Below are 26,222 nucleotides of genomic sequence, written 5' to 3' on the forward strand. Positions count from 1 at the left end.
AAAGCTAGATTTTTTTTGTTTGTCTTTTAAGATTGGCCAGTCTGAAGTTTACCTCATCAGTCCTGACACCAAAAAAATAGCATTGGAGAAAAATTTTAAGGAGATATCCTTTTGCTCTCAGGTAAATGGAGATGGGTTTTTAAAATTCAATTGCAATGGAATTTTTAAATGGATTTCTGTAATATCTGTCATGTAACAGAAATGCTAAAGGTTACAAGGTGTATGTTTTCTAAGTACTGTACTTGATTTGTGTTTCGCTTTTCTTTCTCCTTTGCTTTGGTATGTTAAGGTAAATTATGAATATAATTTTGAAATTAAGAAATTTGCTCTTAGCAACACTAATGGACAAAATAGATCTACTTTTAATTTTCTCAGTTATTGGTAGTAATGGTCCACAGTCATGACTTCCAGATGCATGTGTGTGTGTCTTTGTGCATATTACACATATATATTTACACATTTCATACAAATGTGTCTTTTTATTAGATATATTTCTACTTTACAAAAATTTATAACTTTTTGGGTACCAATTATCAGTATTTCTTCTCCCTTCAAATATAGATAGTGCTTATCTTTGAGAATGTTCTACTCAAAGTACAGTGTCTACTTGAAAACTTTTTTCTTGATAATCTTCCAGGGGTTTGTTTCATAGAGAGATTTTGGAAGAATCTATCAATTAAGATTAGCTATGTCAGTTTTACTCAGGATCTTCCTAACAAATACGAGATCACTTAAGGTTATGTTTGCTTATTTTTTTTTAAACTCTGGATTTTTCATTTTCATAATTGATAAAATAAGAAAATGTCAGTGTTGATTTATAATGTGATCTACTTAAATATTCAAAAGGGACTTTTCTGCAAAATGTGTAAATAAAGAATATTCTTTATAGATTAAATAGGGAACCATTGACAAAAAGCTTTTCTAAATCATATTTCCTTAAGTTGTAGCCTCTAGCTTATGCTTAACTTGCTATTGGAGAATATTAATTGAGATGGCAAAGCATGTCGATGATTGCTCATTTATTGGAAAATATTTGGCCTGAAAGTAAGATTACCCATAGAGTTTTTATCCTGATTTGCTGCTGTTTCTGTTGAGTATTAATGTTAAATGTTTACATTTTCGTGTGATAGCTTTATAATTTCCAAAAGAGTGTAGCTTAAAGTTTATATGATTACCTGAACATTAAGCTATCAGCACGTGCAGCTATCTCTGCGTGCTGATGCTTTCAGAATACATTGATGTATTAATATTTATGGCAGATGTTTTATCTGTATTAAGGTGCCTCTGATAGCTGATGATTTAAAAACATGTTTACATATTAACATTTATTAAAAATAGCTCTTATGATTCTATGGTAGAGCCTTGGCCTAATATGTTTAAAAGCTCCTCTACTCTGCATGCATATATTTTTTGACTCTTTCTTTATTCCAGTTCACTTCAATATTTACCTATTTATTTTAGGAGTACAAATATATTTTAAATCTTTTTTTAACCTTTGGGTGTGTGTGCATGCATGCACATACACGTGTGTATGTGCATAGTTGTGTTTCTTCATGAATCTCTGGTCTGCCTTTGATTTTTTGAGTGGTTTTTATTCTTTAATACCTACGTCTGAAACGAAACAACAATCGAATACTAAAATGAGCATGAAAACTTGAATTTTCAGATCTTAGTTCTCTTATTGTTGTGGGGGTAATCAAAGGAACATTCTAGTAAACCAACTGTATTTGAGATGTTTTTGGACTTTTTGAAATTTTAAAATATCAGAGAAAATAGTAATTTTCTAGTGCTCTTTAAAAGTGTGCTCCCTAGGCAGGCGCAGTGGCTCACGCCTGTAATCTCAGCACTTTGGGAGGTTGAGGCGGGTGGATCACCTGAGGTCAGGAGTTCGAGACCAACATGGTGAGACACCATATCTACTAAAAATACAAAAATTAGCTGGGTGTGGTGGCGGGCGCCTGTAATCCCAGCTACTCAGGAGGCTGAGGCACGAGAATCACTTGAACCCTGGAGGCAGAGGTTGCAGTGAGCTGAGATTGCGCCATTGTACACAAGCCTGGGCAAAAAGAGTGAAACTCCGTCTCAAAAAAATAATAAAAAGTAAAATAAAATAAAATTGTGCTGTGTAAATATTGAAGTGCATTTCTGATGATGGTGCGTCTTCTGGATACACCTGAACATCTCATTCTCTCCCTTGGACAGGGCATCAGACATGTGGACCACTTTGGATTTATCTGCCGGGAGTCTTCTGGAGGTGGCGGCTTTCATTTTGTCTGTTACGTGTTTCAGTGCACAAATGAGGCTCTGGTGAGAGAGGACAAGCAATTCTTACCTTGGAACCTTCTTTACAAGGAATTTTAGCTCCACTGATTTTTCTGTCCTTAGGAAAACCAGATAGTCATTGACATATCATTATTTGTCTTTAGTTATTTACTTATGACTATTTAGTAAGTAGCTAATACACATCTGAAGCTTAATTGGGTATGCATTTTATATTTTTTATTTCAGAAGAACTTGCTCAGTGTCACCCTCTGGTCTAGCATTTTACAGTGTCATTTTAGACATCTAATCAAAGGAGTTTGCCTTTTTTCTCAGTAGTTTGTAGTTTTAGTTTTTACTGTATCAGTCTATTCTCACACTGCTAATAAAGACATACGTGATACTGGGTAATTTATAAAGGAAAGAGGTTTAATGGACACAGTTCCACATAGCCAGGGAGGCCTCACAATCATGGCGGAAGGTGAAGGAGGAGCGAAGGCACGTCTTACATGGCAGCAGGCAAGAGAGCCTGTGCAGGGGAACTGCCCTTTATAAAACCGTCAGATCTCGTGAGATTTATTCACTATCATGAGAACAGCACAGGAAAGACCCACCCCCATGATTCAGTTACCTCCCACTGGGTCCCTCCCATGACACCTGGGAATTATGGGAGCTACAATTCAAGATGAGATTTGGGTGGGGACACAGCCAAACCATATCATTTACCTTACCTGCTTTGAGAGCTTTGAGCATCCTTGTAGTATTTTCAGACTGTAATCCTAGCCGTTATTCCAATTATTATCTGTCAAACTGTGAAGAGTAGTACAGAAAACTCTTAAAAGCTTAAAAAGTCTTTTCCATAGATTATCTGACATCTCAGCCCAGCTAATTTCAAGTTGACTTTTTGGTGGCTACAACTTCTCTTCTCTTTGATTAGGTTGACGAAATTATGATGACCCTGAAACAGGCTTTCACGGTAGCCGCAGTGCAGCAGACGGCTAAGGCGCCAGCCCAGCTGTGCGAGGGCTGCCCCCTGCAGGGCCTGCACAAACTCTGCGAGAGGATAGAGGGTGAGTAGCGGACCCTTTCCAGCATGAACACAGTGGGAGTTAAAGGTCCCTGGAGAACTTTAGGTGATACTCATCTGTTGGAAGATTCTGCCTAACAGAGGCTTGTGTTAGTCACAGTGATTGTAGGTGGACTCACAGCGTGTAGTGGGTGTCTTCTGTGTGTCAGGAATTGTGCCGGATGCTGGTGATACAAAGATAAGAACTCAGAACCCCCTTCTGCCACCTCCCTCCAGGGTATTCTGAAGGTGGAGGAGGAGTTAGGGAAACAGGTTACCAAACCATTTGCCTAGTGTTTATCAAGATTATGTGAGTGGTTAGTCATACTGGCCACTGCAGAGATATCTAGAAAGATAAAAACTAAGGAACTTGTACCGGTTTCTCCATTACAAGGTCATTAGTAACCGCTGCTAGTACAGTTTGAATGGAGACGAGGTAGCACAAAACAGGTTGCAGTTGAGGAGCAAATGGAAAGAAATAAAAGAAATGTGACTATTAGTGTTGAACAGTACTTCTAGAAACCTGGCTTAGGGAGAAACTGTAATAAATGTTATGATGTGTAGCTAATGTGTATTGAATAAGATCTGCCAGAAAATATATTAGGTGCTTTCTGTTATCTATTTAATCCTCACCACATTTGTGGGAGGAAAAGGGACTATTCATTTTACACATATTGCAGATAAGTAAATTGAGGATTAGAGATGTCTAGGAATAAACTAGTGTATTGTGAGCCCATGATTCACCCCAGGCGGTAAAGCCCTGTTACCTGCCACCAAGCATTTCCAGGAGAAGGCCATACTGGGGGAAGACCTGGGGATTGCAGCTAACTTTGCCTTTTTCAGAACTGGAGAGGTTTGAGTGAATTCAGAGCCCAAGGGGCGGGAGGGGCCAAATGAATCTGAATGGAACGGAGAGGGTTCCTTTTGAACAAGAGTGGGGAGTCCACCTGAGGCAGGAAGTGAGAGTCTCTGTCTCTGGGACTGCAGGGAGGGGCCAGGGGAGAGGACAGAACCAGGTAACAGTGAAAGGGAGTGGTAATATGTTTATCTGAGGGCATCTGGAAGGTGAAGGAGTTTTCACCTCTCTGTTCTTGGTTTTGTGTTTTCTGTTTATGGGAGGATTTCTAAAATTTTTTGGGGGACTTGTGGAGGTCACATGATTTAAATAACCCATGTTATTGTGAAAAGAAAACAAAAATTTGATCATTTCTCATGTTTGGAGAATGTTTATTATACACCTGTAATCCCTGCACTTTGGGAGGCCGAGGCAGGTGGATCACCTGAGGTCAGGAGTTCAAGACCAGCCTGGGCAACATGGTGAAACCCCGTCTCTACTGAAAATACATAAATTAGCTGGGCATGGTGGTGTGTGCCTGTAATTCCAGCTACTTGGGAGGCTGAGGCAGGAGAATCGTTTGAGCCCGGGAGACAGAGGTTGCAGTGAGCTGAGATTGTGCCACTGCACTCCCAGCCTAGGTGACAGAGCAAGATGTCTCAAAAAAAAAAAAAAAAGGAATGTTTATTATAAGCTATAATTTTGTAAAGACAACATTGCTATTTAGATCCAATTTTCCTTTTTAAAAAAATTATAGTAAAAATATATGTAACACAAAATTTACCATTGTAACCTTTTTGTAAGTATACCCTTCCGTGGCATTAAGTCCATTCACATTGTTATGCGGTCCTCATCACCAGCATCTCCAGAACTTTTTCATCTTCCATAACTGAAACTCATTAAATGCCAGCTCTGCTCCTTCTCAACCTCTGGCAACATCCGTTCTGTTTCTAGGTAACTTCATATAAGCAAAGTCATAAAATATTTATCTTCTTGTTTCTGGTTTATTTCACTTAGCATAATGTTTTCCAGATTCATGTGTACCGTAGCGTTGTCGGAATTTCATGCCTTTTTAAGGCTGAATAGTATTCCATTCCAAAAGCGTGTAGCACGTTTTGTTGATCCATTTACTCGTCCATGGACATTTGGGGTCCTTCCACCTTTTGACTGTCGTATGAATAATGCTGCTGTGAATGCTGATGTGCAAATACCTGTTGAAGTTCCTGCTTTCAATTCTTTTGGATATATATCCAGAAACGAAGCTGCTAGGGTATGTGGTGGTTTTATGTTTAATTTTTTTGAGGACCTGCTGTATTGTTTCACAGTGGCCACACCATTTTACAATCCCACTGGCAATGGGTGAGGACCCCAGTTCTTTTACGTCCTCGCCAAAATTTGCTACTTTCTGTTTTTGTTTTGTTTTGTTTTTGATGAAAGCCATCCAGATAGATGTGAAGTGGTATCTGTTTCCCTTTTTAAATAAGATAACAGTTGACATCTTAAGGTCTGGGAAGGGTCATTTGTGGCATTACAGTGCTCTTTAAAATGAAGAAACATGATTAATATATTCAACTGTGTTTTCCATGTTGTTACTATTTGCTGACATTACACAAAATATATCTGAGAACAAGAAAACGTTTGCTTTAACGAGAGTTCCCAACCAAGAGGATCACTAACTCTTTCCTTAGTGGTTGTCAAGATAAGGTAAACGATGACAGAAATGCCCCTTAAGAGCTTATTAAAAAGCCAGCAATGACTTTGGCCTTGAAGATAAAGCAGATCACGATCTGCAGGAACTGGAATGCTTCCAGCGCTCCCCTTGATAAATCTTTCTTTGGTCTGGCTTAGCTTTCAGAAAGTTACAGCTCAAAAGTTTGATCAGGGTAGATTTTGCTGCTGTTGTTTTGGAATTAATCATTTGATCCATCTTTCACCTGATAAAATCCAACCAAGGCACAAAACTCTACTAACGCCAGAACATTCTTAAATAGTACAATTAGAAGTCTGGTGGGGGTATGTTTTACCTACACGACGGAACTCATTTCTAAAAGTGTAGAGGGCACATCATTAGAAGAAGTGCCAGTTATTACATAAACAGTTTTACGGTTCCTTGCTTTTTGTTGTTGTATTCCTAATAAGTAGAATGAAGTGGCTTATTAAAACTCATTGTATATTGGTGTTAAGAGTAGTTCTAGCAGGAAGTTATATGGTCTGATCAATAACTCTGTAAAACTGTGGAGAGGACTAGTGATGTGGCCAAAGACTTAAAGAGTGTGTTTTCTTAGTAAGTGTAGTCAAGTCATCCCCCAGAATCTACAAAATAGAATCAGTAACGCTGTTCATGTTGATTACGCTGCATTCTGCTCTAACATGCAACACATCAGAAGTGCAGCTCTACCCAGTTCTGTATTTGAACCGTATAAAACTCAGTGGTATTTATATAGTATTTTGCTTATTTTAAAAGAGGAGCATTTTGGGAATTACTAGACTGAATTATGCTTTCATTAAAAAAATTAGTTGAACTGAGATTTTCTTTTGCTCTCAGAGCAAATTTTCCTTCAGTAAAACACAGTCATTCATCACCGCTCCCTCTAACAAGGGCCAGTTTCTGCACCGCCAGGGAGGCGGCCTCACTGACCAGAGGAGCCGGGAGGGGTTGTAGTTTGGAAACTCCCTTGATGCTGGTTACCTTTTTCTGCTTCAGTCCTTGCTTCCCATTCCCCTCCATAAGCCATTTTGGCATCACCTGGGCCTCTCTGAGGAGATGCGTTCAGTGTGGAACTGAAGGGTGCTTTCATTGGGTGTACAGAAACCACCCAGGAGGCGCTAGCTGTGTGAGAATCCCTGGGGGAGGAGCTCGCACTTAGGTGGGCCGGCTGTTTAGAGATGGGGCCGGAAGGACCTCATGAGTTAGGCATCCTGCAGACAGGGTGAAACTGCTCAGAGAATTGCTTCACAGCTGCCGAAGCGATGACTAGGCTGCATTTCGTGATTTCACCTGAGATTGGCAGAGTGTTGAGTTAGTCTAACTTGTCTTAGGCCTTGGCATTTATTCGTTTATTCCCCACATCTGATTGTTTCATGAAACAGTATCATTTTTCCAAAATATGATACTTTGACTGTCAGAGATGTCCTCCATATGTGGGGGAGATTTTTAGTGCATGATGACTTAGCGCTTATTTGATTCATAAATCTTAACTCTGTTTCGTGTCAGCATTTAAGTAGTTGATACAGTAAAGCCTTGTCTATTTCCCTAGCTTCGTGTGACCTGACAGCTTGCTGAAAGAGTGACTGCATTGCACTTTGACGAAGGCACCGTCCTTCCTGCACTTTAACACACCTCTGAGCTTACTCTTGTATTGCAGCCACCTGAGTGTCAGGCGACTTGGCTCTGCTAGTCAGGGAGGGCAGTGGAGCAGTTAAGGGTTTGGTTGCTGGAGGCAACTTACTTAGCTGATGACCTTCGACAAAATACTTGACTTCGATGTGCCTCAAGTTTCTTCAGTGGGCATTGGGATTACTTAAAAAAAAAAAAAAAAAAAAAAAAAGGCCCATTTCTAGTATTCATTTTAGGGTGAAATGAAATAATGCACATAAAGTGTTAAGTGAAATGGCTTGGCAGTCACTTAAATATTATTTCTATGGTGGCCTCAGGGTTTTCTTGAGTTAAAAAAAAAGGGGAAAAAGAATGTCTTTCTGGAAGCAGAGATGGCTGTAACAGTGTGATAGGGCAGCCACCTCTGCCACAGTCCCGCTCTACTGAGAGGTTGTGGGCTCTGCCTCAGCTGCCGTGGGAGGGGAGGAGCCGTGGCTTTGGGCAGACTTGGCTGCTGATGGGCCTCCTGGCCTTTCACAAGTCGCCTGGCTTCTCTGGGCATCAGCAAAACCATCTGTAAAATGAAGGCATGGTTTCCAAGTCCTTACAGACAAGCCCCTGGCCCAGCAGATTTCCCTCCTGGCCATCCGTAGTGAAGTAGGTGCCTCGCACACTGTTCTCCAGTCCAGAGCCTTGGTCAGGCCTCTGCCTCAGGGCCACCCTGGTGGGATGAGAAGACAGTGCCAGGTGGGCGAGGTGAGAGCTGCTCTTGGAAGAAAAATAACCTGTGCAGTTTTTTTCTTTTCATGGCAGTTGGGTCAGCATATTCTTTCATTATCAACCTTCTCATCATGTGTGACGTTTATCTCTGGACACCGAGAAAAGGCAGTGCGGGCTCTGAGCTGTATTTGTGTGGGGAAGGAACTTCTTGAAATACCAGGTTCTAATGGGTACTAAAATTATGTAATGACTTTATTTTTATAACTTTTCCTCAAAACCCTTTGTAACATTAATTAAATGTAATGTTCATTAAGTTATTAATAAGCATGTGGTGGTGTAAGAAAAATTGTGAGCCACATGCGTCAGTTTTCTGTGATGGGAACCTGGCATGCAAGAGAAGTGTGCGTCAGTTTTCCAACAGAATAGGAGTTGTTTTTCCCTAAGAAAAAGTTGTCAGGTTTTGATATAAATGACGAATTGATGGGTGCTGACGAGTTGATGGGTGCAGCACACCAACATGGCACAAGTATACATACGTAACAAACCTGCACGTTATGCACATGTACCCTAGAACTTAAAGTATAATAATAAAAAAAAAAGAAAAAGAAAAAGTTGTTAGGTTTACATATCAACATAAGAATTTATCATTTTCTGAGGAGAAGTTTCTGATTATGTGAGGTATTTTAACAGGGAGAAAGTAATTTGAAGCCACACAATCCTGAAGTAGAGTCCAAATTAGTGGTCTGTGGAAATGACGTAAGCTCTCTGGGTCTTAGTGTTCTTAGCTGTAAACTGGGAGTAATAGCATCCTCTTCATCAGATTGTTTTGAGAATTAAATGGTGCAAGCTTAATGCCTGTTATACAGTGTCCAGCGCATCAGAGCTCATTTAGAAGATGATGACAAAGATAACAGCAAGACTATTTTCGATGAAAATTTCCACGCCAAGCATAGTGGCTCACGTCTGTAATCCCAGCACTTTAGGAGGCTGAGGTGGGCGTATTGCTTGAGCTCAGGAGATCGAGACCAGCCTGGGTAACATGGCGAAACCTCGTCTCTACTAAAAATACAAAAATTAGCCGGGCATGGTGGCATGTACCTGTAGTCCCAGGTACTGTGGAGGCTGAAGTGGAAGGATTGCTTGAGCCTGGGAGGTCGAGGCTTCAGTGAGCCGTGATTGCACCACTGCTATCCAGCCTGGGTGACAGAGTGGGATTCCATGTCAAAAAATAAATAAGATTTTTTTTCCCCCTAAAACCTTGAAAGTCTGAAGTGGAAGAGAATGTGAAGGGGATGTGTGTGGAAGAGGTTAACTCCCTATCTCACAACTTTTGCATAGAGTTTTTTCATGCCTCTTTTTTTTTTCTCTTAATAGGAATGAATGCTTCCAAAACAAAACTAGAACTGCAAAAGCACCTGACAACATTAACCAATCAGGAGCAGGCGACTATTTTTGAAGAGGTTCAGGTACAGTACAGTTACTAATTTCTAGAAGGAAAGAAAAGGCAGGCAGCTTACCTGGGAACTGCAATGTGTACAAAATAGCAAACCAGTGTTGTCCCAGCCTGGGGTAAGGTGCCTTGAGGTCATCTTGGTTTCTGGGGTGTCCAGTCTTTTGACTTCTCTGGGCCACATTGGAAAAGAAGGATTGTCCTGGACCACACATAAAAGACACTAACGATAGCTGATGAGCTTAAAAAAAAAAAAAAAACACACAAAAAGAAAAAAATATCAATGGTGTTTGTTTATTTGTTTGTTTGACAGAGTCTTGCTCTGTTGCCCAGGCTGGAGTGCAATGGCACGATCTGGGCTCACGGCGATCTCTGCCTCCCAGGTTCAAGTGATTCTCCTGCATCAGCTTCCTGAGTAGCTGGGACTACAGGCGCACCACCACGCCTGGCTAATTTTTGTGTTTTTAGTAGAGACAGGCTTTCACCATGTTGGTCAGGCTGGTCTTGAATTCCTGACCTCGTGATCCGCCCGCCTTGGCCTCCCGAAGTGCTAGGATTACAGATGTGAGCCACCGCGCCAGGCCCAACATCTCATAATGTTTTAAAGGCGTTTATGAATTTGTGTTGGACTACATTGAGAGCTGTCCTGGGCCACATGTTGGACATGCTTGGCTTAAGCTTTCACAGTCCCATAGAGGGTCCAGGTCAGAATTGCAGATTCCCATCAGGCCTTAGCTTAGATGGTAAAACTAACTGAAACAGGCAAGCTTCTTCCTTAAACAAATGTTAGAATAAGAGAGAGGAAATTATAAAATGGAAAGCGCCTTAGCCTGGGAGACAGAAGGTCTGGCCTCTGGTCCACATGCACTCGTCTGTTCCCTGGGAAACCTCTGCCCGCCCCTTCCTGCTTAGAATTTCAGCCCTAAGTGTGGCAGTCGAATGAGACAACATTTGGTACATGAACTTGAACAGAATTGTTCCTTCTTTCCCCCCACACCATTTTTTCTTTTCATTTTTGAAAATAAATTTAGGTCATGCTGTCTACTTGGAACCCGATAATATATCAAACCTACAAAAACAAAACAAAATTCAAGCTCATCAGCTTTCTGCAGTAAACTTGGAAGCTAGCTCTTGCCCTTGCATTTAGATGCAATGTATCTCGGGGAGACCATGCTGTGTGTGCTGGCATGCCTGTAGCCTGTTCATTATGAATCTTTAATGAGGTCATCCAAAATTTCATGTCTGCTTTAGCCGAGGGCCATTTTTGATGGCTCCCTGGCACTTTTTTAGGGAGGGAAGCATATCAAAACAAAGAATAAATATCTCCTTTTGCGGGGCAGGCAGCAGGTTCTGCAAATAGAGGAGCCATTAAACAAAAGACAGCTAGCAACTGGGTGGGTTTAAGTGCTTTTCCCTCCTCACTGGGAAAATACTATACTAGGATCCACGATCTGCTTTCTGTTAGTGTAAAAAAATGAAAGGATTGTCTTTCTCTCTCTTTTTTTTTTTTGAGGCAGAGTCTCACTGTCACCCAGAGCCAGAGTGCAATGGTGCAATCTTGGCTCACTGCAACCTCCGCTTCCCAGATTCAAGTGATTCTCCTGCCTCAGCTTTTCAAGTAGCTGAGATTTCAGGCGCCTACTACCACCACACTCTGCTAATTTTTATATTTTTAGTAGAGACGGGGTTTCACCATATTGGCCAGGCTGGTCTTTAACTCTTGACCTTGTGATCCGCCCTCCTCAGCCTCCCAAAGTGCTGGGATTACAGGCGTGAGCCACCACGCCTGGCCATCTTTCTAATTTTAATCACATGTTAGAGGTCTTGTCTTATTCCCTTGTTCTCCTTCTACAGTAGAATTGGCATATGCTGTAGGAAGAGAGCATAGAAAGATGTTTTTTCATGTTTCAAATAGCCTAGAGGGTAATTTTCACAATTTTCACCTGTCTTTACATTTTCTTGTTTTCTTTTGAATCAACTTGAGACATGCTACTTTGTTTTTTCTTAAAAGATCTTTAGAGTTCTAAGTACACAATACCCTTAGACAAATATAATGTGATTTGCATTTGGAATTCAAAAAGGGACAATACGCTTCTGATTGTTAATGCATTTACAATTCAAGCTGGGGCCTTTTTCATCTAATGCTGGCTCGCTTACTGTTCTAGAGCTGTCCAGTCACTTTAAGAAACCATCTTTCTTTTCTTTTCTTTTCTTTTTTTTTTTTTTGAGACTGAATCTTGCTCTGTCGCCCAGGCCGGAGCGCAGTCACATAATCTCGGCTCACTGCAAGCTCCGCCTCCTGGGTTTACGCCATTCTCCTGCCTCAGCCTCCCGAGTAGCTGGGACTACAGGCGCCCGCCTCGTCGCCCGGCTAGTTTTTTGTATTTTTAAGTAGAGACAGGGTTTCACCGTATTAGCCAGGATGGTCTCGATCTCCTGACCTCGTGATCTGCCCGCCTCGGCCTCCCAAAGTGCTGGGATTACAGGTGTGAACCACCGCGCCCGGCCACGAAACCATCTTTCTAGCAAACATAGAAGAGGAACTTCCCTTTCATAATGTGGGTTTTCTTTTTTGTCTAGACAGCACCACGTAGCTCTCCCTAAAACAGTGTGATGAATCAGTAGAAGTAATACACAAAATATTCTTCCACAGCAATAAGATGTTCCTAATGGGCATGATTCCAAGATTCTCTGTGACTCATGCAGGCTTTTAGGCACTGAGTACATCATGGCAAAGACACTTCAGAACAGAGTAGGTGATGACTAAGGTTTGCTTTAAAAAAAGAGCATTCAGTTAATATCCTGAGGCCCCTTTGTGTTGTTCTAGAGGTCTCTGCAATTGTTTAGTTGCTCCAGACACCAAAGGGAAGTTGTATTGTTCACCAACTTTGAAAAGCCAGCTCTCGCCTTGTCTTCCATCACTGTGAGTGTGACTGTTCCTTGAGTGGTACAGATTTGCCCATGAATCTTTTGTTCTAGAGGCTTGTTAGATGGTCTTGTTGAGTTATATCCTCAATGACCATTCTTGGTTTTATAAAACATTTTATAAACCAAGTCATTGGTTTCGTTTTAGACAGCAGTGCTGGCTAATGTGCTTGAAAATAATACATTTCAAAAAGGTTGTAAGGAAAAAGGTGACTTTGCAGTTTCCGGAGTCTTCTTATAAATAGAATGGTAAATGTTTTCCTTTGTTTAGTCTTTCCTGCAGGGGAATTTGTTTCTGAAAAAGTCCTCCATGTGCAAATTTTCATAACGGAAATGTAATTACCATTGAAATTAATGGTACATGATTACTTAGTTATTAAAACATACCATATTCAAGGATCATGTAAATGAATATTTAATTAAAAAAATGGAACTCTAACAGCTATAAAGAAATCACTGATAACTGTGTAAACGATGCTGGAGATTATCTCTGCTGTAAACAAGCTGATTTTGAGCACTCTGAGAACTTGGTGCCAGGCAGTCATGTGGGCAAACCACACTGCAAAGCTGTCTTTTTATTTATGAACTTTCTGAAATGTTTCATTTCAAACATACCTAGCTAGGCATATGTGAGGATGACCCCATGATGCTCTGTTACTGGGTGAATATATTGAATCCAAATTGATCATCTCAGGATAAGAATTGCTGTGAAGCCAACGTGGGGCTAGTAAATAAAATATCTCAAAGTCTAATTTTCCTAATCTATATGAGTGTGTTTCAGGGAATGACTTAATTAAATACTGACTAGATAAATCAAGTGGATTTGTACTCAATAGACATTGATAACTCATTAAGTGACATGACTTCACAAGTTAAAGGTTGATGGTCAGAAGAGACTCTTTTTACTTTCTGAAGAATATATATCAGGTTAGTTGGATTTTCCATGGTTTTAAAATGATTTCTTACAAAATGTGATTATAATTTTTTGAAAGATGGTAGACTGTAGTGTCCATGTGAGTGTTGTCTTTTTAAGTAGTTCCCTTAGGAGACCATGGGCTTTCTCAACATTCTGGGATGCATTAATCAGTGTTGTAAATTGATTGATTGATTGATTGATTGATTTTTTTGTAAGAGAAAGGGGCTCACTATGTTACCCAGGCTGGAGTACAGTGGTTATTCTAGGGTGTGATCAGAGCACATTTCAGTTGCGAACTCCTGGGCTCAAGCAATCCTCCTACCTCAGTTTCCTCAGTAGCTGGGACTGCAGGGTACATGCCCCCTTGCCCAGCTGGCAGTTTATTTCTGAATTTCCTTTATGATAATTTATAAGCCTCTTATAGGTTAAGAATCATGTAACTAACTTAGTTTTGTTACTTTTAACAGGCAATTAATTGTTTTGTAATATTCTTTTATAAATTGAAGTATAACATACAGATAGAAAAGCACACAAATCAAAGATGTGTAATTCAGTGAATTTTTATAAGGTAAATACAACTGTGCAGCCAGTGTCAAGATTAAGAAATGGAGCATTTCTGGCTCACACCTGTAATCCCAGCACTTTGGGAGGCCAAGGCGGGTGGATCACCCGAGGTCAAGAGTTCAAGACCAACCTGGCCAACATGGCGAAACCCTGTCTCTACTGCAAATACAAAAATTAGCTAGGCATGGTGGTGCGTGCCTGTAGTCTCAGTTACTCGGGAGGCTGAGGCATGACAGTCGCTTGAACTTGGGAGGCGGAGGTTGCAGTGAGCCAAGATTGTGCCACTGCACTCCAGCCTGGGGGAAAGAGGGAGACTCTGTCTCCCCCAAAAAAGAAAGAAATGGGGCATTTCCATTGCCTCATAGTCCTATTTTGTATCTGCCTCAAGGTAACCATCATCCTGACTTCTGACACCATAGTTTAATTTTGAACAAGCAAGTAATTTTTGATGGCAAAGTGATGTTACCCAATTTGATTCCCCATTATTTTCCTAAGACCTGTCTCTCTGACTAATGAATGTTCGTAAAGTTAAATCACCTTTAAGAAATAATGATTTAGCCGGGCGCGGTGGCTCATGCCTGTAATCCCAGCACTTTGGGAGGCCGAGGTGGGTGGATCATGAGGTCAGGAGATCGAGACCATCCTGGCTAACACGGTGAAACCCCATCTCTACTAAAAATACAAAAAATTAAACGGGGGGTAGTGGCGGGCACCTGTCGTCCCAGCTACTCGGGAGGCTGAGGCAGGAAAATGGCATGAACCCGGGAGGTGGAGCTTGCAGTGAGCCGAGATTGCACCACTGCACTTCATTTAGCCTAGGCGACAGAGCAAGACTCTGTCTCAAAAAAAAAAAATAATAATAATAATAATGATTTGCCACTATTGAGGATGGTGAAGTTGCATGTGAGATTTTAGGGAGATGACACCTCACTAATTGTATTTCAGAATTACGTTAAGGAAAGATTTGTTTCTTGATCGCGTATAACACCATAAACGTTTCTCTGCTTTAGTGACTTCTCTATGATGTTTAACAAGTTCCATGATGCAGTCTCTGATTCTTAATCAGTTTTTAATGAAAAACAACTGTGGTAGTATAATGTTCCTAGTTGTGGTCTAATTTCCTTCCTATTTGAATAGTTTTTTAAAGTGTATTTTGAGGGGAAAAATACATTAATACTTCTCCTCTACTATATGATTAGCTTTTTAAAATATTTTGAAATAGGTGATGATGGAAGAATTTCTCCAAGCACAATATACATTTTCTTGTGGGGATAGCTGGAAGGTTTAATTAAAGACACGGGAGAACAAAGAGTGGGCCAACCGTCAGGCGCTTGTACCTGCTCAGAGGCCTCTCATAATTCCTGTTCGCTTCCCTGGACCTTTTTTTTAAACTAGACTTAATTTTTTTTAGAGCAGTTTTAGGTTTACAGGAAAATTGGGTGAAAAGTACAGAGTTTCCATATTAGCTTTCACTGTCCCCCACCCCACAGTTTCTCCGATTTTTAACATATCTTGCATTACTGAGGGTTCATTCATTATAATTGATGAGCCAATATTTGTACATTAATATTAACTAAAATTCATGGCTTACATTTGGGTTCACTGTTGGTGTTCTATATTCTGTGGGTTGTGACAGATGCTTAATGTCATGTGCCCATCATTATGGTATCATACAGAATAGTTTCACTGCCCTAAAAATCCCCATGCTCTGCCTGTTCTCCCACCTCCTCCCTAATCCTTGATCATTTTGCTCTCTCCATAGTTTTGCCTTTTCCAGCATGTCATGTGGTTGGAATCACACAGTAGCTTTTCAGACTGGCTATTTTTGCTTAGCAATATGCACTTAAGGTTCTTCCATGTCTCTTTATGGCTTGATAGCTCATTTCTCATTGCTGAATAATATTGAGTTTTATGGATGCACTACAGTTTCTTTACATTTGCCAATTGATGCCCATCTTAGTTGCTTCCAAGTTTTGATAATTGTGAATAAAGATGCTGTAAACATGAGATCGTAGGTTTTTGTGTGAATATAAGTTTTCAGCTCATTTGGGTAAACACCAAGGAGTACAGTTACTGGGTCATGTGGTCAGAATGTGTTTAGTTTTCCAAGAAACTGCCGGCCTGTTTTCCAAAGTGGCTGTACTGTTTTGCATCCCCACCAACCACAAGTGGGAGTTCTTGTTGTTTTGTGGACATTTGGACTTGGTGTATCCATAACTCTTTGATCTAGCAGTGTGAAGTTGGGTTTGTGGCATTACTGCCACTTTCCTTTTTGAGAATCTAATGCCCACTTTCTCTAGAGAAATCCACTTGTTGCATGTAACTTGTAAAATTTTATAATATTGAGGTTCATGGCCTGGAGTCCAGGTTGAGAGTGTCTGCTTTAACCTCTAAAATATTTAATATCTCAGTCCGAAATCTGAAAGAACAGGAAGTCCTCGATGGAAACAAACCCTTCTAATCATTAACTATCTTTTCCTTACGTGACAAGAACACCTTACCTTTTATCTTTTTCATTAAGAAAGGACTGGGTTTCTTTAAGAAAGGACTGTCAGAAAATCTGGGTTAGACGTGCAGGGTAAAGTCGCTTTCTTAGTTATCTGGGGAAGAAGTGACCAAGAGTGGTGTTGACCCAGACTCAGATCCTTGTGTAGTCGATCCATTTATGTCACTGAATTTGTTTTAAAGAACAGGCTGGAAGTTTGGAGTAGGGAGAGAGGAGGAACGGGCAATGGATATTTGTCAATATAAAAAAAGATATATTTTCAAAATTTATAGACTAAAAACTTTGTGTATCCCAAAGCAATTCATTTTACTTTGTTTATATACAGATAAAATAATACATTAAATTAGGTGGACTTCTAAAAAATGCACTCTGGCATTTCAAATCCAAGGCATTTGGGAGCAGGAGGAGACCATGGAGTTTCCTCTGCGCACCATCCTCACTTCAGCAGACAGGGAAGCTAGGATTGAGGGGCTTGGCTTCTGTCACACTTCTAGGCAGCAGCCAGAACCTACATGTCCTGACTTTGGTCCAGTGTGCTGTGCCATGACCCTTTCTAAAAGTTAAAAGGTGTAGAGAATTTTTTTTAAAGAAAAAGGAAAGAAATGTAGTACATGCCATGAAATCTTGTATGGAAGGACATGCCCCGTGGGGATTCCACAGAGTGCTTCATGGTGAACACATTCGACATAGGAAATTATGACATTGAATCCCGTTGCTGTTTTCCTTGCCCGTTCCCTAAGGGTTTGTCAATGTTTGGTCATTATGGTCCCTGACCTCTGGGTATTTACATGGATTTTGTGTTTTTCCTCATGTTTTAAGAACTATTTATTTGTTAAACATTTTGACTCTGTCTCTATCTGATATTAAGGATTCATTTTAGATAGGAGGACAGCAGAGATCACAAGCTGAATCTGACCCTCTGGCTCCACTGTTCCTTTTTAAAAATTACCTCTACTTTTAGGATCATTGGTGCCCCCTAGTGAGATGACTGAGTAAAAGCACTAGTTTAGTGAAGGGAAGCTGTTAGCGTTTAAAAAGAGACGGCTTAGCAATGTTGTTGACCATTAAAAATCCTGTTTCTGATTTTTGTTTTAAAGAAATTGAGACCAAGAAATGAGCAGCGAGAGAATGAATTGATTATTTCTTTTCTGAGATGTTTATATGAAGAGAAACAGAAAGAACACATCCATATTGGGGAGATGAAGCAGGTATGGCATTTTTGTCTCTTGTAATTGTTGCCAAGTCTCTGTGTACACAACGTTTTGAGGATTTTCTGAAACTCTGATACCTCTTTTTCTCTCTCTGTTTTGTTTTCCTTTGTTGCACATAGAGGGGGAATTTGGGGGTGTTAGATTATGCATGCTTGAGAAGATAGGAAAAGTTTCTGTCTGCACCATAGCAGAGTTGGAACAGTTGCTCTAATAAGAGGACTGGCTTAGAGCAGCAAGAATTGAGTGTAAGAGTGGATGCCACCAAGATGAGCTGCTTGGCTTGCAGGGAGCTGGTCTGTCACCTCGCCTTTCTTCTCTGTAAACCTGGACAGACATTGCATGGCTGCTTTTGGAATTACAAAAATACCTGAACATCCTTTGTGATACAAATGCTAGGTCACAAATCAGATACAATGTTGGCAAGCCTGACTTATGTGCTCTTCAGGTTAGAACTTGGATTAATTCCATTTTGCGTGATGGAAATACAGAGTCTCCCTCTCCTCCTCCACTGTCTACAGCATTATTTAACTTTTCTCCTTGTGGGATCTCAAGGTAGAAGCTGAGGCTCTCTGCAGATCTCTCGGAAGATCTTCCCGTTTGGGAGTCCCTATGTTATGTGGTACCACAGACCGTTATCTTTGTCTTTTGGACTCCGTGTGAGTCCATTCGTAATGAACCATTAATAGCTTCAAAACATACACGCTTTATGCTTGCTAAAGTTACTTGTTGGCCAAAAATCTAGGGAAAAATCAGTGAAGGTTGTACAAGTTTCTCAGTTTCCCAAAAGTGTGTCCCCTTTTCTTTTTGAACACTCCCCGCATGCGTGTTCCAAAGACACTTCTGTGCTCAGCGGTGTGCCCTGTCCCATGGCAGCCTTTGCGTCTGGACCCTAAACCAAGTATGCAGTTTTCATGGGGTGTACACTTAGCAAATCTCCTCATTAGGTTTCTGCCTTCCGATGGCTTAGGCAAACACATGCCTTCCCTGAACCCTTGGGCTGGTGTATAGTGTCAGCCATGGTTTCTAATCTCATTGGCCAGCCATGGGGTCCTTTAGCAGTGACTCTTAACATGAGTATATGACCTGTGTTTTTTTTATTTTTGACTTTTGGTCTTGATTTATAGCCATTCCTCCCTTCCCAGCCTGTACCCTTAAGATAGCATTCAAGTTCTGTGTCTCTCCTGTTCACTTTTGGATGGACCACACAGTCTTAAGTTTTCAGTTAAGTCTCGAGTTCATTTTTCACCTGTTTCTTTTCTGTTTTCCACTCCCTTTTTCCCCTCTTGTGCCATTGATTTTTTTCCCTGTTCCGACTATCTTTTATCTTAGTCAGTCTGACGTGTTCCAACAGAAAATTGATGATTTTGGAGTAATTTATAGCTGCTAGAAAGGGGAATGAAGCATTTACGGTGGATAGAAAGTCTTCTTTTACTGAACATTGTGAGCATTTGTGGTGAATGGAAAGTTTTGACCTAACTGCAGACTCATTTTTATGGACCAGGATAATATTTTTATGATTTGAGCATAGATCATCCAATAGAGAAATGTGTTTAATCCCCCCCCCCCGCCCAAAGTATAAGAGTTCAGTATAGAAGTGACTGAGCCTTACCAGCAGAACTGGCGTCTGTGCAACACTTTTACTAGGGGTTTCTAAACACCATGACCCAGAAGGCTCGTGTCTTCGTCTATAAAGAAGCTGCCCTAATCCCCCGATGAGGTTGGTGTACTCCCGGCTGGACACTCTCATGGGCTCTGAGGAGTGGGCTTCTCAGAGCAGCAACTGCTTTATAGACCCGTTAGGCACAGTCTTGAGGTTCACTAATAGATCCTTTGCATGTTTTCTGCTATCAGTTTAGCCACATGGATTTCATTACCTTCTTGTTGCACCTAAAAATTTCTAAAGCTTTTGAAAATGTGGGAAGATGTGACCTAGACCGTGGTAGGATCATGACTTTGACAAAGAACTTCTCTGGCCACAGGACTTCAAAAGTGGACAGAGGACAGCGAGCACTCCTCTCAGTGCTCAGGGTCGGCAGGGAGGCCATATGTGCTTTTCAAAGACCAAAAGAATAGTGCTGGGTAACTGTCAGATGAGTTGCGAAATAGAAAAAACCCTGAATGAGTCTTTTGATCTTATAGAACAGGGTTCAGTTTGGGCAAGACTTATACATTAAGTTAGAGGCTGTCACGTTTTAGTCAGTGGACTTGTCGTTTCCACCTGTATTCAAAGAGGTGGTACAAAAATTAGTATGAAAGCTGTCACTTACTGAATGTTTACCAAGTGCCAGATAGAGTTCTTCTACGTAAGTCATTCCTTACGTAAACGACTCCATTCATTCTACAGGTTTTTGGAGGTAGGTGGTAAAATACCCATTTTATAGATGAGGAAATGGGGAAGAGCAGTCAAGCAGTTAGTTAGTGAGTAGTGGAGCCACTTTGTCTGACGTCTAAGTACTTTATCTTAATTTTTTTTTTTTTTTTTAAGGAGCTTAACAAAATTTAATGCTATATAACTACTTACTGACTTCCTTGGGTCTGTTTTCTAGCAGATAATATTTTCTTTCTTTTTTTTTGTGACATTTTATTATGAAAAATTTCAAACATGTAGAAAAGTTGAAAGAATTATACTGTGAGCACTCATATACCCACCATCCAGATTTTACTGTTTTAAACATTTTGTTAATTTGGTTTATCATATATCTATCTATTAGTCCACCTTATTTTTGCATGCCTTTCAAATTAAGTGATATCAATACCCTTCATCCCTAAACACTTGAGCATGCATATCATTAACTAGAATTTAGTGTTTGTTTCCAATTTAGGGGAGATGAAATTTACATATGGTAGGTTATGCAAATCTTAAGTGTACTATTTGTTGAGTTTTGACGACTGCTACTACATTCAGGTAGCTCAAACCACTATCAAGATATAGAATATTTTCATCCTGCTGCACGCGGTGGCTCATGCCTGTAATCCGGGCACTTTGGGAGGCCGAGCCAGGCGGATCAGGAGGTCAGGAGATCAAGACCATCCTGGCTTAACACGGTGAAACCCCGTCTCCACTACAAATACAAAAATTAGCCAGGCGTGGTGGCAGGCGCCTATAGTCCCAGCTATTAGGGAGGCTGAGGCAGGAGAATGGTGTGAACCAGGGGAGCGGAGGTTGCAGTGAACCAAGATCGTGCCACTGCACTCCAGCCTGGGTGACAGAGACTCTTGTCTCAAAAAAAAAAAAAAATTTCATCCTTCCAGAAAGTAGCCCTATATTCCTCTTCTAGTCAGTCCTCACTACCCCTTCTCCCAGGCAACCACTGTTTTGATTTTTTTCACCTTAGATTAGTTTTGCCAGTTCTAGAATTTCTTATAAATGGCATGATACTCTTTTGAGTTCTGGCTCCTTCCACTTAGCATAACGTTTCTGAGACTCATCAGAAACGTTATGCTACCTTGTTGCATGGATCAGTTGCTTGTATGGGTAGTTTGTTCCTTTTTGTTCTGTGGTATTAATGTCAAGAGTTTCTTTCTCCATTCTCCTTCTGAGCTGCTTGATTATGAATAAGGCTGCTGGTAGATACATTGTGCCAGCCTGGAATGGTGGGTTCTGAACTGAGAATTTCAGTGTAGCATCAGGATTTAAAACTTGAATCCAGACTTTCATGCCTAGAGTTCACCCATCTGTCGAAGGATGTGCAATATGATGACTGCAACTGAATTCACTGTGGAGCCTCCAAATTAGAAATTATTGTCTACGAGGGCCAGGCACAGTGGTTCACGCCTGTAATCCCAGCACTTTGCGAGGCTGAGATAGGAGGATTGCTTGAGGCCAAGAGTTTGAGACCAGCCTGGTCAATATAGCGATACCCCATCGGTTTTTTTTTTTTAAAGAAATTACTGTCTTAAGAACCAGCATCATCTTCCAGGGAGAAACTTCTAGATACTTATTTTAAGATAAATAAGGAACAAGTTATATTCTAAATGTGAATTATTTTTTAAATGCAATTTTTTAAACAAATTTATTTGAATTATGGCAATAGACATGGAAAACAATCTTTTTTGATAGTAGAGGAAAGCAGAAGAAACATTGAATTAAGTACTACACAGAGATTCTTCAGGCCTGCTTTAAAAACACGCATACAAATGCACTTCTGTCTCTTAGGATCCTACTAACTGATGCTGCTTGCTTTAGTCTTTTAGCTAATATTTTCTTTCTTTTCTTCTTTTCTTTCTTTCTTTCTTGCTTGCTTGCTTTCTTGCTTCTCTTTCTTCTCCTTCTTTTTGACAGAGTCTTGCTCTGTTGCCAGGCTGGAGCGCAGTGGCACAATCTTGGCTCACTGCAACCTGTGCCTCCCGGATTCAAGCAATTTTCCTGCCTCAGCCTCCTGAGTAGTTGGGACTACAGGCATGCGCCACCACGCCCAGCTAATTTTTGTATATTTAGTAGAAACGGGGTTTCACTGTGTTGGCCGGGATGTTCTCTGTCTCTTGATCTCATGATCCGCCTGCCTTGGCCTCCCAAAGTGCTGGGATTACAGGTGTGAGTCACTGTGTCCTGCCAATATTTTCTTTATATATCAAAACAATTCAGTTTGCTTCACTTTTATGAAAGGTTTATTATGAGTTTGAAAGCAATTCTCCCTTTTCTTTCTTTCTTTTTTTTTTTTTTTTTGAGACAGAGTCTGGCTCTGTCGCCCAGGCTGGAGCGCAGTGGCCGGATCTCACCTCACTGCAAGCTCCGCCTCCCAGGTTCACGCCATTCTCCTCATTCTCCTGCCTCAGCCTCCCGAGTAGCTGGGACTACAGGCGCCCGCCACCTCGCCCGGCTAGTTTTTTGTATATTTTTTAGTAGAGACGGGGTTTCACCATATTAGCCAGGATGGTCTCGATCTCCTCACCTCGTGATCCACCCGTCTTAGCCTCCCAAAGTGCTGGGATTACAGGCTTGAGCCACCGCGCCCGGTCCAATTCTCCCTTTTCTTAACTTTGTAACTGGTGTTGAGTTGGAGGCAGGCCCCTGGGGGCCCTTTGTGGTTAATTCCCTTTACTCTAGAGGCTGCCTTGAGCCTGGACAGGCCCTTACACTTGGTCAGCGATTGCACAGAACCAGTTGCAACAGGTAGGGTGCCTCCCTGTGGTGCATAACATTTCGCAGGCACTTGGTCACTATTTGCTGAGTGAGTCTGTTACCTTAGGTGTGTATTTCCTGTGGACCTGCCAGGGGATCATTGCTCATTCACTCATTTTGAACAAGCCAATATTACACGTCCAGGGTATGCTCTGTAGTGTGAAACACAAAGGTAAATGATAGTTTCCCTTCTCAAAGGAGTTTCTAAGCTAGTAGCCATTCTTTTGATGCATATTCTCATTCTCATAGAATGAAAATTATGGATAATTGGACAAAGCTGAATGTCGCTCTAATCAGAATCCATTCTTTTTCTTTCATGCCTTGAAAAATGTGTAGCATTCATTAGTGAATTAGGATTTCATTATTCAAAGAAGACATTAAGGTCTTCAAACAGCAGATTACTGAATAAAATAATGCCTAATAGCAGTAGAATGAGGGGAAGACATATTTAAGGAGCATTTTATGCCCATTAGACTGGCAGAAATTTTAAAAATGTGACAGTACCTTATAAAGGTGAACTTTCCTATACTGATACTGAGAATATGAATTGGTACCATTCAGGGGAGAGAAGCTTGATAGTATCTGGTGTAGCTGAAGAGGCACAGTCCCTGTGACCCAGTGAGGACAAATCTCATTATTTCCCTTGCCAAACATTTCACGTGAGTCTGTAAGGAGCTCTGTACAAGAGAGGTCACTGCAGACTTCTTTGTAAAAGCAAGAAAAGAAAGCAAGTAAGTGTTTAACAATAGGAACAGGATAAATTAGGTTATACAGTGAAAATGTGCACTCTGGCTAAAGTGAGTGAATCAAAAAACATTTGTCAACAGGAATAAATCTCAAAAATAGTATTGAAAGAAGGAAGCTAATTTACAGAAGGATGTATGCAGTATGACACCGTTCATTTAGTTTCAACTACATATCTTTTATGGACACATACATACATATAAAAGTAGAAAACATGAATTGATAGGATAAACACCAAATATTTCTGCATATGGCCAGGTGTGGGGAAGTAGCGGTGATTAAGCTTCAAAGATGTCTGTAGTGGTTCCCATTAAAAGTAGGAAGTAGGCTGGGCACAGTGGCTCACGCCTGTAATCCCAGCACTTTGGGAGGCCAAAGCAGGTGGATCGCTTAAGGCCAGGAGTTGGAGACCAGCGTGGTCAACATGGCGAAACCCCATCTCTACAAAAAATACAAAAATTTGCCGGATGTCGTGGTGCACACCTGTAGTCCCAGCTACTCGGGAGGCTGAAGCATGAGAATTGCTTGAGCCCAGGAGGTGGAGGTTGCCAGTGAGCCAAGATCGCGCCACTGCACTCTAGCCTGGGCATCAGAGTGAGACTCCATCTCAAAAAAAAAAAAAAAAAAGGCACATAGAACAGATAATAGTCATGATATCTGACGTTTTTTGAGTGTCTGGTTTATATTTTTTATTTTTATTTTTTGAGACAAATCTCACTCTGTCACACAGTCTGGAGTGCAGTGGTGTGAAGTCAGCTCACTGCAATCTCTGCCTCCCGGGTTCAAGTAATTCTCCTGTCTCAGCCTCCCAAGTAGCTGGGATTACAGGCGTGCACCACCACACCTGGCTAATTTTTATATTTTTAATAGAGACAGGATTTTGCCATGTTGGCCAGGCTGGTCTCGAACTCTCGACCTCAAATGATTCATCTGCCTCAGCCTCCCAAAGTTCTGGGATTACAGGCATCAGCCACTGCACCGCGCCTTGGTGTATGTGTTTTGGTTTGTATTCATTCATTTAAGCCTCATGACAGCTCCGCGAGGAAAGTTCACTATGCATCCTCAGGCTGCAGGTAGAGGGCCTGAAAGGGACAGGAGATAACAGTTTGGCCAAGACCACAGAGCCAGGGAATAGCAGAGGAACATTTCACCTGGGCATTGCACTCCAGAGCTGTGTGTCTCACTGTTCTCAACCCCTGGCAAACGCTCACTTGAACAAAGCCAGGTGGTGATACAAAGGTATTTGTTATATTAGTCTCTACACTTTTCTGTGTGCTTGAAATATAACAACTGCAACAAATAATATGTCAGTATTTAGAGTAATGGGGGATTTGCTTGTGTGTGTGTGTGTGTGTGTGTGTGTGTGTGTGTGTGTGTGTGTGTGTTTGAGATGGAGTCTCACTCTGTCGCCCAGGCTGGAGTGCAGTGGCGTGATCTCGGCTCATTGCAACCTCCACCTCCTGGGTTCAAGCAATTCTCCTGCCTCGGCCTCCTGAGTAAGTGGGATTACAGGTGTGCGCCACTACACCTGGCTATTTTTTGTATTTTTAGCAGAGACGGGGTTTCCCTGTGTTGGCCAAGCTGGTCTCAAACTCCTGACCTCAGGTGATCCGCCCACCTTGGCCTCCCAAAGTGCTGGGATTACAGGCATGAGCCACTGCGCCTGGCCATTCGTTTTTCTAACAAAATTATTTTCTAACAGAACGCAATCAGGTGAGAATGCACATAAGAAACAATTTAATTCAGAGATATTTGTTGTACATTTTTAAAAATGTACCTTCAGCTGGGTGTCTTAGCTCACTCCTGTAATCCCAGCACTTTGGAAGGCTGAGGCAGGTAGATCACTTGAGCTCAGGAGTTTGAGATCAGCCTGGCCAACATGGTGAAACCCCGTCTCTACAAAAAATACAAAAAATTAGCTGCGCATAGTCCCAGCTACTTTGGGGGCTGAGGTGGGAGGACTGCTTGAACCTAGGAGGTCAAGACAGCAGTGAGCCATGATTGTGGCACTGCACTCCAGCCTGGGCAACAAAGCGAGACCCTGGCACCCTGTCTCAAAACAAAAACAAAAAAGCACATCCTTGTAAATAAGTAACACTAAGACTTCATTTCGTGGTTGTCACGCAAACTCCATTGGATTTTTATTTTCATTTTCTATTGGTAGTAGTTAAGGGAGAGAAGCTTGGTTGCAGACAATGAAAGGATGATGGGAAAATAAAAGTAGGAGAGACGAAAATGCAAGAAAGCAGAGATCTGTAGAAAGGGATGAAGGGTTTGTATAGGCAGAGAAAATAGGTTCTTTAACTGAGAAATTTCTGTTGTCTCACCGTCTGAAATGCCCTCAAAGGTAAGTTATTGCTTTATTTTGAAAAGCTAATCATAGCTACCTTTGTACCACGCTGTGTTCAATGCTTTACACACTTTACCTGTTTAAGTCTCACAACACAGTGTTATGATTCGATCTTGCCATTGGTCTCACCTTACTGAAGAGAAAGTTTGAGGCTCAGAGAAAGTAAGAAACTGGCAGAAGACCACAGTTAGGGAAGACAGATCTCTGATCCAGTTGCAGAGTCTGAGCAATAAACTAC

At 41.2% G+C, this 26,222-nt stretch overlaps 1 protein-coding gene across 1 annotated transcript in view; it reads left to right on the plus strand.

Moving 5' to 3' along the window:
- The window catches only part of TBC1D1 (TBC1 domain family member 1), a 243,683-nt gene that overhangs the window by 121,991 nt on the left and 95,470 nt on the right, over nucleotides 1-26,222 (plus strand). Inside the window, 5 exon segments of the mRNA XM_010365815.2 lie at nucleotides 32-121; nucleotides 2,203-2,307; nucleotides 3,197-3,329; nucleotides 9,571-9,662; nucleotides 17,655-17,765. Of these exon segments, the coding sequence (XP_010364117.2) occupies nucleotides 32-121; nucleotides 2,203-2,307; nucleotides 3,197-3,329; nucleotides 9,571-9,662; nucleotides 17,655-17,765 (531 nt within the window).

Source organism: Rhinopithecus roxellana, chromosome 2 (genome assembly GCF_007565055.1).
Source record: "Rhinopithecus roxellana isolate Shanxi Qingling chromosome 2, ASM756505v1, whole genome shotgun sequence".
Taxonomy (NCBI): Eukaryota; Metazoa; Chordata; class Mammalia; order Primates; family Cercopithecidae; genus Rhinopithecus; species Rhinopithecus roxellana.